The sequence below is a fragment of the Gopherus evgoodei genome, chromosome 17 (assembly GCF_007399415.2).
Source record: "Gopherus evgoodei ecotype Sinaloan lineage chromosome 17, rGopEvg1_v1.p, whole genome shotgun sequence".
Classification (NCBI taxonomy): Eukaryota; Metazoa; Chordata; order Testudines; family Testudinidae; genus Gopherus; species Gopherus evgoodei.
Window position 1 is genome coordinate 16,989,606 of NC_044338.1, and position 15,445 is coordinate 17,005,050.

Sequence of the window (15,445 nt, forward strand, 5' to 3'; positions counted from 1 at the left end):
ATATGAAATTCAGCAAAAACAAGCACAAAGCACTTCACTTGGGAAGGAAAAATCGACTGCAACATGGGGAATAACTGGCTAGGTGGTCAGGGTTCCTTCTCCGCTTTGAACTCTGAGGTACAGATGCAGGACCCGCATGAAAGACCCCCCACCCCCCAGCTTATTTTTACCATTTCAGGTTAAACTTTTTCCCAAGGCACAAATTCCACCTTGCCTTGAATAGCATGCTGCCACCAGCAAGTGATGTTAGACAAAAAATCAGGGAAAGGACTGCTTGGAGTCTTATTCTCCCCCCCCCCAGCCCTGCACCCCCTTTCCTGGGGAAGGCTTGAGAATAATACCCTTACCAGTTGATACAGGTGAACATAGACCCAAACCCTTGGATCTTGAGAGAACATTAAAAATCAATTGGCTTCTTAAAAGAAGTTTCCTTAAAGAAAAATCAGGATGGTAAGTACTTTACAGACTAACTAGATTAAAAAACCTAGAGGATTTCCCCTCTAGGCAAAACTTTTTTGAATTACAAAAACAGGGATAAACCTCACTCTTAGCACAGGGAAGAGTCACAAGCTAAAACAAAAGATGACCTAAAGCATTTCTTCACTATTACTTACTATTTCTACAATATTAGATGCTTAGCTTAGATGTATTTTCCCTGCCCTGGTTCCTTGTTGGCTCTAGGAGACAGACACATCACCCCCCCCCCCCCCGCCCAATTTGCAAGTTTCTGCACCCCGAGACAGAGCCCTCATCCCTGCTTCTCAGCCCTACTCCTGCCATTTAAATTTTATTGTGTGCCGATATACATGTTGTCACTCACCACCTCCATATTGGTGCACATAACAATTCATTCTGCACGTGCATTGGAAAAATTAGAGCGTACACTGGCTCTGCATCTGACAGATTTAATGCTGGTTGGTTGACCTCCATGGATAGAAGCTGCTTGGTATAGTTTCAGGACTTTCCAATTCAGAACAGGTAAGTATCCACCAGGTTAAAATAACGGGAAAGAAAACATTGTCTTCATCCACTGGAGACTTCCATTCCTTAGACATTGAGCTATAAACAGGTTTGAGAGTCCATTTGGCCACTATCAGCTTGTCATCCTCCCATACAAGATGTCTCAATAGTCCTAGATTTTTGAAACTGCAAAAGTATTTCCTCTCTAGCCGTTCTGTATGGGACTCCAGTTTGGTCCTTGCTTCTGATCGAACTCCCTTTCAAACAGTGTCAGATTGTTTTACCTAGCAAGTAAGACTGCATTCTGAGTGGCAACTACTTCAGCTTGCAGGATGAGTGAGATTCAAGCTTTGATCTTTCTGCTCTGTCTCGCAAGGACAGCAACTTTGAAACAACCTTTAGGCAAGGTCTTAAACTTTCACCTGAGTCAAGACATACTTATGCTTCATTCATTTCAAGGGGCAAAACTTCATATTTTAGATGTTCTGGGAACTGTCTAATATGGATAGTGATATTTTTAATATTAAAGAAATACTTGGGGAATTATGCTATAATGAGACATTAATTTACTAGATAGAGATTGGAGCATAAATGCTATCAGCAGTGGTAGGGCCCATTTACTTGTGGATGTGTTACGTGAGTTTTTCCTTTCTTTACCAAGAAAAAGAAGTAACAAGAGATGGTGCAGTTTTAGACCTGGTTTTAGTAAGTAGTGAGAACACCTTAGAGCTGGCTGTCAGAAATAACCTTGGATCAAGAGTTAGTTCAGTTGGAATTAAATAGGATAATCAACTGTGCCATCTATTTTTTTTATATATAATTTTTTTTTACTTGGGGAAATCAGGGGAATTAAAGAAGTCAACTGGGCTGAAGAGCTCAGTAACTTAAATGTGAAGGAGGTTTAGTTTTTGTATTGCTGATTTGAAGAGACTCCATCTGAAAAAGTCATTCTAAGCAAGGGGGAAAAAAATTGGAGGCTCCTGACCCCACTGGATGAATGACCATCTCAAATATGTAGGTGTAAGCAGAGAGCCTATAGAAAATGGAGAGGGGTTGATCCACAAAGAAAACTACTTTGCAGAAGCTAGAAAATGTGGGAATAACCTTGAGATTTACGAAGTCAAGCATGATTAGAGTTTATCGAGGGGAAATGTTACAATACTCTTTTTTTGGGGGGGGGAGAGGGTTGTTTTTTTGTTTTGTGTGTGGTGGTTTTTTAGTGGTATGAATAAAGATGGATGAGGTTGGGTGGCTATGCTTTGTGGATGAGAAGGAGATTAAAGAGAAACTAGGTGTGGTTCAAAATCTAAATGAATACTCTGCATCAGTTTTCAATAATAGGGAGCATGAAGTCAGTGCAGCTGATGGAAATAAATGTCTAGAAATGGAAACCAAGCTCCAAGTTTCTCTGCTACCTTCCATAATACTGAAATCTGGCATGTTAAACTGATAGGTAGTAGTGAAGTTCCTCAAGGATGGATCTTTAGTGAAAATACTTAAGACCTTGGTGCAAAAAGTAGGTGTGCTAATGAAACTTTCTGATACGAAGTTGCGAGATGCTCTCAATACAGAGGAGGATGGAATATTCTACAGGAAGATCTGGATGACATCAAAACTTCATCCCATTTCTCTCACTCTAGTCCACAGTAGTACAGAGTGCAAGGTCATGTAGTTAGGCTCTAATTTCTGCTATGAGTGTGGGACTTATCAGTTGGAAGCAACAGAGGAGGAGACACACCTGGGCATGTAGGCCAATCATAGAATAACCATGAGCAACCAGTGTGGTGTGGCTGTGGAAAGGCAAGTGCAATCTTAGGATGGCATTAGGAAAGGAATTTCCAGTAGAGAGAGAAGGATGAATGCCCCCGTTGTACAAGACACTGGGAAGAATACATCTGGAATACTGTGTACAATTCTGGTCATCCATATTCAAGAAAAACAAATGAAGAGGTACAGAAAACGAGTAGGTCCTCCATTAACCTAATCATCCTGTCTATGAGAGGAAAACTGGAAGAGCTTGGTTTGTTTAGGCTAGCAAAAAGAATGCTGAGAGGGAATATGATTGCTCTCTAAATATATTAAGAGGGGTAAATACCAGGGAGGGTGAAGAGCTATTTAAGCTAAAGGACAGTATATCCATTTGTTCTTGTGGTCGTAAACTGGCCATGAATATATTAAGAATGAAAATTTGCAGAAGGTTTCTAACAGTCAGAAGGGTGAGGTTCTGGAACAGACTCCCAATAAGTTGTGGGGGCAGACAACTTGCTTAGCTTTATAAGGCAGCTGGAGAAATAGGATGCAATTGAATTATAGGGTTGCTTGTGAAGGAAGCGGGCAGGACTCAATAGCCTTGGGACTCACTTCTAGTTTCTTGCATTCCTGAAGCTCATGGTTTTTTGGGGTTTCAATCGGGAACTTGTGAGGAACAGGAAGAGATTCTTCTCCCCCCGCCCCCCCGGAATTCTGGAAAGTTATATCTCCTTGCCCTGAAGCATCAGGAATGGCCATGGTTGGAAATGGGACATGGGTGGGGTGGGCCACAGCTCTCAGGTGGCACTGAGCATTATCTCTTACACACTCGGTTGGTTTGTGCTCTCATGGGTCAAATTTATCACAATGTGGGCTAGGGAAGGGAGTTTTTCCGTAGGTCAGATTGGCAGTGACCTCGTGAGGTTTTCACCTTCTCTGCAGCATGTGAGTACGGGTCACTTGCCAGGGTTACCTGCGTTTACTTCACTTAATCATTTATCTGGAAACAAGGTGACTTTAACCACTCTCCTGCACCCCCAACCACCTTCTGACAACAAAAATTACTAGACTGTCCCAGGAGGGGGAACCAAATCCTGAGCCCCACTGCCCTGGGCAGGCAAGGGGTCAAAGCCGAAGCTCAAGGGCTTCAGCCTCAGTTTGTAACCTGAGGGCTGAATCCCTCCGGCTTCAGCTTAGGCCCTGGGTGGTGAGGCTCAGGATTCAGCCCTGAGCCCCAGCAAGTCTAAGCCAGATCTGAAAATCCCATTAAATGGGGGTCATGACCCACCATTTGAGAACTGCTGCCATAATGTATATGGCCAGCCTAGAAGCACAAGGAAGATAAAATAGCATCCCAGTGGATGAGGGGGGACATAACATAGACTAAAAGAGGCTTGTGCCAGGGGTTCTTTCTCCCAACCCTAATCCTGTTAAACTACCTTTTGGTCCTTGTGAACCACTAGGTTGTGACTAAATATCAATTTAAAAATACTGACTTTTTTTTCAAATACAGCAAGAATAATCTCTCCACTCTTGCTCTTGTGCTGTGGCTGATAAGGCTAAAATGTACCCTCCAATATTAGGAATACCACACCACATAGTAAGTGCCATTGCTATTGGGTCTGCAAGACTGATTACTGAATTACAAGTTCTCTAGCATTGTCTGAGCCTCAAACTTGTTCTAGCACTTACCGTCTCAGGATTTCCTTCCTAGATCTTTGACTCTTCTTCTGGAGCAGGCAGATTAGAGATCATGATAGTAATGTAGTCACTAGATACAGGACTGAGCCCAAGGACCTACTATATACAAAGTGAGGTGTAAAAAAAGTATTTGCAGATGATGATGCGTTAAGGGGCACCAGACCCTGACCAGTGATCTAAGTGACTATTTTTATAACTAGTCCTCTTCCCAACCTCTGTATGCTAGTTAAGTATGCAGATTATATTAAAGTGCACAAAGGCTCACAAGTTTTTTCTTTTCTTTTTTTTTTTTTAAAAACAGAGCTCAACAAAAATCCAGTGGAAGGTTTTTCAGCAGGTTTAATAGACGACAATGATCTTTACAGATGGGAAGTCCTCATTATTGGTCCTCCAGATACATTGTAGTAAGTACTAGCAATCATAGTAAAACAGTGTGTACCCTAGCTTGCTAAAAACTTCTTGCTGAGATTCTAACCACAATGTGTAATGTTCACGTTAACCCTAGTTTAAGAGTAAGGTTTTAATAGCTTGGTGCTCTTTTTACAGCAGACATTGTAGTTGTTGGATTACTGGGCATGTCCTGAGTCTTACATTGCAAATACCTCTAACAGCAAAAGTATTTGCAAGTTCTGTGGAACATGGAAAATGATCCTTCATTATGCATTTGACTCCTCTTTGGGGAAGGAATGGAATAAAAGAGCTTCTGGGATTCTCTACTTGCTCATAAGAACGGCCCTACTGGGTCAGACCAAAGGTCCATCTAGCCTAGTGTCCTGTCTTCCAACAGTGGTCAACACCAGGTGCCCTAGAGGTAATGAACAGAACAGAGAATCATCAAGTGATCCATCCCGTCACTTATTCCCAGCTTTTGGCAAAGAGGCTAAGGACACCATCCGTGCCCAAGCTGGCTAATAGCCGTTGATGGACCTATCCTCCATGAATATACCTAGTTCTTTTTTAACCCTGTTATAGTCTTGGCTTTCACAACATCGTCTGGCAGAGTTCCAGAAGTTGACAATGCATTGTATGAAGAAATAGTTGTTGTTTTTTTCTAAACCTGCTGTCCATTAGTTTTATTTGGTGACTCCTAGATCTTGTGGTGTGTGTAAATAAGGAAGTGTTTACTGTTTCTGCACATCCATCATGGATTTTCTAGATCTCTATCAGATTCCCCCCTCCCCCACTGGTCATCTCTTTTTTCCAAGCTGAAAACTCCCAGTCTTATTAATTGCTTCTCATATGGAAGCTGTTCCATACCCTTAATCATTTTTGTTGCCCCTTTTCTGAACCTTTTTCCAATTCCAATATCTTTTTTTGAGATGGGAGCAACCACATCTGCACGCAGTATTCAGGATGTGGGCATACCATGGATGTATATAGAAGCAATATATTTTCTGTCTTATCTATCCCTTTCTTAACGATTCTCAACATGGTTAGTTTTTTGACTGCCACTGAACATTGAGTGGATGTCTTCAGAGAACTATCTGCAATGACTCTAAGATCTATCTTGAGTGATGACAGCTAACTTAGACCCTCATTTTATATTTGTAGTTGGAATTGTTTTCCAGTGTGCATTCCTTTGCATTTATCCAGATTGAATTTCATCTGCCATTTTGTTGCCCAGTCACTTGTGTGCACTTACCCCTTTGTTTGTTTACAGCAGGCCTTTCCAGCTATATATTGCCTCCCTCCAATGCCCAACAGGGCTCCAAATAATTCACTTAAGGATTTGGGGGTGGGGCTGGAGGTCAGTTGACTTGTGTAGTTCAAGGTGCTTCCTGCTCATGAATCTTGGGACCCAAATTCAAAATGCTTATTCCTATTTCTAGTGCCTGGAGTCACTCAACCTAGAACATTTTTTTTATAAAGCATATTCAGACTGCTTCTAAATGTTACTAATATGGATGGGCAACAGTTGTCAAGATAGTAGTCTTTGGGGTAAAATTTTGACTAAGATGTCCTTATGGCAAGTCCTATCTTGGTTTATGGAAGTAGAAGCTGTATCGAGAAGAATTAAACCACTGTTTTGCTATTACTCTCGCTTCCAAAGTGCTGTTGGAGCCTGCACTTTTAATTGATAGCACTTCATTTAACCAAGTGAAATTTTGACGAGAGACCAAGTAGTGTCACTAGCTGACGGAAGCCTTTCGAGTGTTAGAAACATTACTTGGCTCTAACCATAAGTGTATCCTTCATAGAATGTCAAAGACCAGTGGCACAAAAGGTTGAGGCAACTGGGAACTTAGTTAGCTGCAGCAGATAGCCACTGTCTTTTGTGCCTTGTCAAGCCTTGTGTTCCATACTGTCTTTTACAGTGTCTTTCCAACGTGTGCCAAAGAAGACTTAGTATGTTTTGAGTGAGGCATTTTCCCCACATGGCAACCCTCTACCTGGTTTATCCTGACAGCTGAACCAGTGTTGTGGGGTGTGGCGGCTGCTGCTGCCTACTGGCAGCTACTTGGGGTGTAAAAGAGGTAATACTTCAAAGTCAGGATAGTCACACTTTTTTTTCCCTTTTTCTTTGATCTTCACTTTGCACCCAGCTCTGACATAGTCATAATGGGTCAGTATCCTGTCTTCTGACAGTAGCTGGTGTCAGATGCATCAGGAGAATGAACAGAACAAGGCAGTTATTGAGTGATCCATCCACTGAGCCACAACCATCCATCCATCGAACATGTATGTATGTATGTATAAATATCTTCTGTCTGTGTGTTCCGTTCTATACATTTGAAGAAATGAGTTCAAGCTTTTGTGAGTTACTGCTGAAATAAATTTGTTAGCCTCTAAGGTGTCACAAGTACTCCTGTTTTTGCGGATACAGACTAACATGGCTGCTACTCTGAAACCATAGCTAATAGCCATTGATGGACCTGTCTTCCATGTATTTAATTTTTTGATCTTCACAACATCCCCTGGCAAAGTGTTCTATAGGTGTACTGCATGTTGAGGAAAATACACACAATGGTTATTAGCCAAGATGGTCAGGGGTGTGCGCACACATATACACACCATGCTCTACATGTCCCTAAACCTCTGACCTCCAGAATCTGAGAATGGATGACAGGAGATGGATTGCTCAATAAATTGCCCTGTTCTGTTCATTCTCTCTAAGGCATCTGGCACTGATCCCTTTGAGAGGATACTGGGCTAGATGGGCCATTGGTCTGACCCAGTGTGGCCATTATGTGAGAGCTGGCTGTGAAGTGAGGACCAGTTTAAAAAGAAACACTCAGAGTGCAACTATCCTGATTTTTTTCAGAAGTATTCCTTCTACCCCCATATAATCAAACTCTGATAGTGGCTTCTCAAACCATTTTCCCCCATATCTAATGGGGTGAAACTGGCTGCATGCTGGCATCAGTCCTCTTAAGTCTCTTCATAGCCATTCTGAATTAGGCAACTAACAACCTTCAAAAGGGCATTTACATAAGTAGGGCCCTACCAAATTCACAGTCATGGAATAACACGTCACAGATCATGAAATTTGGCCTCCTGCCATGAAATGTGGCCTTGTATAGGGTAAAGGCACACTATACAGACTTCATGAGGAGAACAGTGCTTTTCAAACTGGGGGTTCTGACTCAAAAAGAAGTTGCAGGGGGGGTTACAAGGTTATTTTACAGGGGTTGTGGTATTGCCATACTTCTCTCAGAGCTGGGCAACCAGAGAGCAGTGGCTGGCTGAGTGCCCAGCTCTGAAGGCAGTACAGAAGTAAGAGTGGCAATACCATACCATACCAGGCCACCCTTGCTTCTGTGTTGCTGCCTTCAGAGCTGGGTAGCCGGAGAGTGGCAGGAGTGCTGACTGAGGGCCTAGCTCCACAGGAAGCAGTGTGGAAGTAAGGGTGGTAATATATATAATGCCATACTTAATTACTGCACTGCTGCTGGTGGTGGCTCTGCCTTTGGAGCTGGGCTGTCAGCCAGCAGCTGCTGTTCTCCAGCCATGAAGGCAGCACCACTGCTAGCAGCAGCACAGAAATAAGGGTAGCAGTTCTGCAACCCCTCTACAACAATCTTGTGAACCCCCATCTCCTTTACGGGTCAGGACCCCTACAGTTACAACACCATGAAATTTCAGATTTAAGTAGCTGAAGCAATGAAATTTACAATTTTTAAAATCCCATGACCATGAAATTGACCAAAATGGGTCATGAATTTGGTAGGGCCCTATACATAAGGCAAAGAACTGATAGAAAACTCTTCAGTCTTCAAAAGCTTATGACAAAAGTTCTTGAGGATCATTGTGCCCTAATTAGTAATAGTGTATATAATCTACAGCTTATCCTGGACAGGTTCTCAGAGTCAGCGAAACAATTTGGATTCACCATGAACCTGGGGAAAAAATGAAATCCTTTTCTAACCAGTCCCATCAACCACTGTACAAACGTCACCCTCAGTGGTCTAAAAATGTCAAAATGCATCACACATTGTGATAGTACCATCTTAAGGGATGGTTCCTTGGTTCAAGAAATATCAAACAGAAAATGCAAGGCAGGCCAGGCTTTTTGAATCATTCATCATAGGATACTCAATCAGCAGATTGTATATCAGGTTTGATGACAGTGATAGTGTAGCATCCCTTTATAAAGGTGTGAGAAATGCCTTCCTTGCTCTGTTCTGAAGGTCTGCTGGCAAGACCAAGTATCAAACCCTTTTCATCCAGGGTGGGGCACCAGAACAAACCACATTGAAACAAATGATTATCAGAAGCTCAGCTTTGATGGACAGGTTACATCAGAAGTAGGGGGTGCTGGACGTCTGGGGGGCATACTGAAACTCAAAGCGCAGCAAGGGGTGGCCAGTGTAAATGCCTCAGCCACCCTTAATCAGCATCTCAACTCATGTGGCATAAGTTTCTCTTTGAAAACAGAGTCAGGGGTAGACCTGAATGGAGAGCAACTATCAAAGGTTTTAAACATTTTGAGTGACTGTCATGGGAAGAAGAGAATTTTTTGGGGGGAGGTGAATGAAGGTGGGAAGAGAGCCAAGCATCATGCCATGTCTCCAGTGGGAGCATGCCAGTAGGACATCTATTTACGACTTTGCTTCTTGCCAATTGGATTACACAGACACAAATGCCATGACGTAATCTTCATAACAGCAGAAAGACACAGTTCAGGGTAGCACTTTGTAGCTATTGATTGGCTTATAACTACATCTGGGGGCTGTAACTTGTTAGGTTCTCACCTTTTTGTTCTCTTCTCCTGGGTGGCTGTGTGGAGAAGGGTAACCACCTTCTGCCACGTATTCCCTAGGCCAGGGGGTTCTTGACCTTTTTTTGCTGGGGCCCCCTTTGAAAATATTTCAGGCAGTTGACACCCCAGTCCCCAATACCATGCCTCCCTTACTTCTGTGTTGCTGCTGGCAGTGGCTCTGCCTTTAGAGCTGGAGACCTGGCCAGCAGCTGCTGCTCTCTGACTGCCCAGCTCTAAAGGCAGCACAGGAATAAGGGTGGCAATACTGCAATTCCCCCCCCCCCACACACACACATACACACAATGGCCTTGTGATCCCTTGAGTCAGGACCCATAATTTGAGAAATGCTGCCTTATGCTCAGGCAAACAAAGTAGTATCTTGCTTTCTCTGAGAAGCTTCCTGCCCCCATCCCAGCCTGGTAGTGGAGCAGCCAGGACTTATGCCTTGCCTATAGTACAGATTTGTCTCCTGCAAGGGATTGCTAAACATCTGCAGCAGGGAAAGATCAGCAGCTGCTTCAGTGAGGGAGGCACTGCCCCTACTTGACTGATTCAAGCAACTCTCTCTAAGTTTCAGGGCTCAGAATGCTGGGAGCTTACAATACAATTCTGTCGCTTTGCAACTTAGGACCCATGTAGGATGCCACTGGTTTAATTTCACTGCTGCACTCTATTCAATTTTCTGCTCTCAAGAAATGACCTATTCTGACTATCACTCAATTTTTCAGTTTCCATATGAAGTCAGCACAGCTTGTTTTAAGATCTAAGTGAGTCTGGATCAAACTACAAGAACCCTGGGTGCTTGACTCATTCCTCTGCGATAACCATTAGACTATGCAACATAGTTACTTTGCTCAGACAGAACTTATCTTTCTAGCTTGCTCCTATAAGCATCTGGATTCAGCAGCCAGAATCCTGTCTTGTCAGTCCTGTTCACTATGCCCATGGGAAACACCTGTTATGAATCACTACATTTAACAGGGCAATAACTATAAACTGCAAAGTTGTAGTTTTATAAAGGTACAGCAGCTTGCATATGGCAATCGCCTTTCTAATTGAATGGGTTAAAGGTTTATTGTTGGCTAAGTGCATGACTCAAAATACCGCATTCTCCTTTAGGGACTTCAGTTCTTGATTTGTTTTTAAAAGAAGAAAATCGCCCAGCAGAGTGTTGCAAAAAATTTACTGAAAGAGTATAGAGTTTTTAAAAAGGCTCTACAATTTATAGTACCCAGGCCCCTAATTAAATTTCTTTCCTCCAGGGATTTGGGATTTCTTGATGGCATCCTAATAGAAAAATAGTCTAGAGGCATAGCGTATTTAGCCATCTTTGTGAACACCACTCAGCTGCTTCAATCTTTCCTCTTCATATTGAGGCAGTAAGTTGCCTATAATGACTGTCCAACATCTGATCAGTGTCTCCTCTTCAAACTGTAGCGTGTCTTAATCTTCATTAGAAGTCCAAGCCTTTAAGCTCTAGTTGACAATGATGGCAGCTGCAGAGGAGCTTGTCATAGTAGTCTGCTCATAGCACTAGAGTCACAACCTCCTTCTCTCCCAACTTCCAATGCCAGGTCTTCTCTACTGAAACTGAACATCTACTCCATGAAGTAGTAGGAATAAGGGCAGTGTGTGGTAAGAGGAAATAAGCCAAGATGTCAGTTAAAGCTTGTTTTAGCTCTATAGGGATTCAGGCTTACCAAGACTGTATTTTCCTTGGCTTCAAACTTCCATACATAAACCACCAGATCAGTTAAGTTTTGAGTCTAGGTGCATTTGTACCTAATCTGCACTAAAATGGGACCTGTTTAACTCTAACCCAGTTAGATTGGTCAAAATATAGATTATCTGTTAGTGCTAGAAAATAACTTCATTGTGCTGGTAATGAGCCCCTTGATATCGGAGTGCAGAAATCCTTCATTGGAAGCATTGGTCAAGAATGATGGTGCTAAGGGTCCCGAGAACACTGTTTAGACTATTGATTTGGCAAATTTTCCTGAGATTGCTTGACTTAGTGGGTACTCCTAAATCTGAGTACTGCACCAGTAAACCTAGCTATAGATCAGACCTGTCCACTGACGAGGTGACCCACATGTGGAACATGAACAGGTATCAGAGATCTATACTTGCTTTTCTTCTGGGAGTTGAATTGCGGGTATTGATGGGATCTCCAGTCATGAGATGGCAGTGAAAGCCTGGCAGGTGACTTCTAAGCATTGACTCTAAACGTTTACTTCCTCGCTTAGCTAGCTGAGAGCTCTATGCAATTTTGAGTTAAAAAGACACTTTGTCCTCTGTAAAAATAAAATACTACTAAACTTTGTAGTCTGAGTATTTATTTATTTGGAGGGGATGGTGAGTAGCTTGTAAAAAGTTATCATCCATTGTGTATGCTAATGCTATTACTATGAATGCCAGTGTTACAAACTGTTTTAAATCTAATATAAAGTGTCATCTGACTCAATTCTCTAGTTTTGGACTTGCAGAGAACTACATACTGATAAATCTTTAATTCCCCAGTGAAGGTGGCGTCTTCAAGGCTCATCTCACTTTTCCAAAAGACTATCCTCTCAGGCCACCGAAAATGAAGTTCATCACAGAAATCTGGCATCCCAATGGTAAGAATTGCTACAGTTTCAGCTTTCTGTATTTGTAAATGAAACTGAAGGTGTGACTAAAACAAGATTAGCCAGAGCTGATGTGTCCTGTGTTGTAAGAAACGTGTAACTACCCCAACCGTTTAGCTGACTGCCATATCTGTAATATACTATTTCTCCTCTCCATACTTGACACTTCAGTGGTCTCGAGGTCTGCTCTCTGAGCATCTGCATCAGCCTTCCCAAGGTTTAGGCAGCATGTATTGATGGACAGTGTCTGGCCCAGACAAATTGCTGGGGCCATCTCCTTTAACGTAAGTCTTTGGTCTGGGGGAAAAAAAAAACAGCTGGGTCTTAGCGTTAACTTTACATCACTGGCTTGATAGATACAAGCTGGAAGATGAGGAGAAGCGATTTCCAACCCTTATGTCTTAAGACAAGGCTCCTATAGTCACACCTATATTGGGCTGAAGAACTTGACTGACTTCTGTAAATCTGTAGTACAGCTTAGCAGAAAACCAGCACAAAATGAATCCGTTGTGGGGGAGACAGGGAGGCCTAATAGTGACATCAAGTCAAATCCCAACTTTAACATTGACTGACCTCCACAGGGAAGACTCTGCTTTATACCCACTCCTTAAGATATTGAGCATATGCCCTTACAGGGGAGTCTGCTGGCTATATATCGAAGACTCTGAACTCAGATTTAAGCTTTCAGACAGGGGAACAATAGCAACTAAACTGGAAATGGAGATATCAGAATGGTCCACGGGGCCACTTAGTTTTCCGTGTGTTTCATAGATCAAATCAGTGATGTGAACAGTCTACAGCTATCCTGTAACCTTTTTGATCTGAAAAAGGTGAATATCAGATTTTGTAGAACTCTGGAAAGGGCTACAATTAAACTGAGCACTTGAACTGTAAAAGTACTGAGTGTACCCACATTAAGGCAGATATTTGCTTTAAATAAACTGAAGTAGACTAGGACAAGTCTGCTGTGTCTTGCCCCATTTCATTTTTTGCAACTTCTTTGTAAGAAGTCCTCCAGTGATACAAACTTGACAGAGTCTTGAAAGAAAATGTCTTCCCTGAAACTTTACACAGCTAAGTGTTCTGAAGGTACTTGGATAGAAAACTTGTTTGGATGGAGAATAGCAGCCCCATATAAGTTCTTATTTAATCACCACTGAAATATACCTAATGTGACTGCTTGACTTTGTAGTTGACAAGAATGGTGATGTCTGCATTTCCATTCTTCATGAGCCTGGAGAAGACAAATACGGCTATGAAAAACCTGAAGAACGCTGGCTTCCCATCCACACAGTGGAAACTATAATGATTAGTGTCATTTCTATGCTGGCAGATCCCAATGGTGACTCTCCTGCTAATGTCGATGCAGCGGTAAGACTCCTGGTTTGTAAGTACAGTGGTGCTATGTGTAGCAGGAAAGGTTACTGCGTTCTAAATGCAAAAACCTGAAGGGCATATTTTATGACTTGGTAAGCATGGTATTAGATGACTGATAAGCAAAGACTGTACTCTTGCCCAGTAAAAATGTATATGTAATGAAGCTTAATAGCTAGTCTTAAAGGCTATAGAGTGTCTGAAATTCAGCCCCAGAATTGCTTTGTGGATCACTTTTTCTTGGTAAACAAGTATTGGTTGCTACCTACAGACAAAATCCTCCTGCTTTATAGGCTGAACAAGGCAGACACTGAAGCAGACTTGTTGGATAGAAACTTAAACAGGATACAGAAACAGGCAGGGTAGAGACTTTCTGCATTACATTTTGAGGCTTGGATGCTCAAATGTAATAGGAAAACTTGATCTGTCTCCATAGCCACTTACATCAAGCTTCGTTGCTATCCCAATAGCTACAACTTGCCAACCAGTGTTGGCTGGTGCATCTGAAGATGTAAAATACAACTCCTTTAGCTCACAACTCCTGTGTCCTTCAGTCTGTGCTGGAAACCCTTTCTGATGGTTAATAGGTTAGTTTGCATGTAGTGCAGAAAAGGGTTATTTAGGGAGTCTTTTGTGTCTTGGACAAGACTAACAACAGAAACTGATGCGGCGATCTTAGCAGGGAAAGTTAGTGATAAAAATGTAATTGTTCTTCCTCTCTTGCCCCTAAAACATCAGCCTATGTCATTGTCATGAGTATAGATTTAAACAATGCATACATGGGAGGTAATGCCTCCTTTTACAGGCTTGAAATAGTGGAGGAATTGTGGGAAGGCATTGGAGGGGTGTTAGCCCTCAGGTGACTTAGCATGTGTCCTCACTGCAAAGTGGCAGTTATAAAAGCCTCACTTAGAATCCAGTCTGCAGACCCAGATGAACCAAGTACCCCAGGATGAAAGCACCACTAAGCTTAGGTGACAGGTTCTTGAGTGTGCCCACCCCATGCTGCTTCCATCTGCAGTGAAGACATCCATCATGTAAAGTGGTTCACTTGCATATGAGGTTGGGGTAATACTGAATTTCATTTAGGAAGGCAGTGATTCCTAAGTGTGGGATGGATGAACACACCTCTACAATGAAAACTATCTGGAGAACAATAGTCTCAATGCTATTATATGCAGGGTGAGGAGAATAACCCTCAATGTTGAGAATAATTTAGAAGAGCCTGAAACTCACATTGAGGTAGGAATGGCTCCACTCATTTCAGTGCATGCTAACAGGGATGTCAGTGTCACTTTGCTGAAGTAGGAGCTCCGCTTTCCCAAGTTTGGGAAAGACAGTGGTACTCAAAATCAGGGGTGGAAACAAGCTTTTCCTGATACAAAATGGCTATCAAAGAGAGCAGTTTTTGATTATCTTTCTGTACCCATCTAACCACTCATGCTGTGTGTATTACTACCAGAGATGTGAGTATCAAGGAGAGACGGATCTTCATATAGCAAATCTGAATGCTGTGGAGGAGCAAACTGGGCATTTAAATGCCCAATAGTATATAGTACACTTTTTAATTCTCTAATGATTTTTAACATAAATCTGTAGCTGACTTTTCTGGTCTCCACATACTGATTTTTACACACTACACCTTGTGCTCTTTCCCCAAAATTCCCAGTAACTTGTTTCTTTGAAAAATGCTGTATTGCTTTATCACAATGCCTTTTTGGGAAAGGGCCACTCCTTTCACTAATCTAAAAAGGCACATACTAGACTAAATGTCCAAACTTTTTTTTGAAAAGTTATTTCAACGGTAGGAAGAAAATTGCTAGCAGGAAGGCT

At 42.2% G+C, this 15,445-nt stretch overlaps 1 protein-coding gene across 2 annotated transcripts in view; it reads left to right on the forward strand.

Moving 5' to 3' along the window:
- UBE2G1 (ubiquitin conjugating enzyme E2 G1) overlaps window positions 1-15,445 on the forward strand; it is a 44,991-nt gene that overhangs the window by 23,110 nt on the left and 6,436 nt on the right. Inside the window, exons 2-4 of one of the 2 annotated variants that reach the window (XM_030536568.1) lie at window positions 4,712-4,814; window positions 12,137-12,229; window positions 13,431-13,609. In XM_030536568.1, the coding sequence (XP_030392428.1) occupies window positions 4,763-4,814; window positions 12,137-12,229; window positions 13,431-13,609 (324 nt within the window). In that variant the 5' untranslated portion in view covers window positions 4,712-4,762. Of the gene's footprint in view, window positions 1-4,711; window positions 4,815-12,131; window positions 12,230-13,430; window positions 13,610-15,445 lie in introns of both variants that reach the window. The other variant, XM_030536567.1, reaches the window with a different exon arrangement.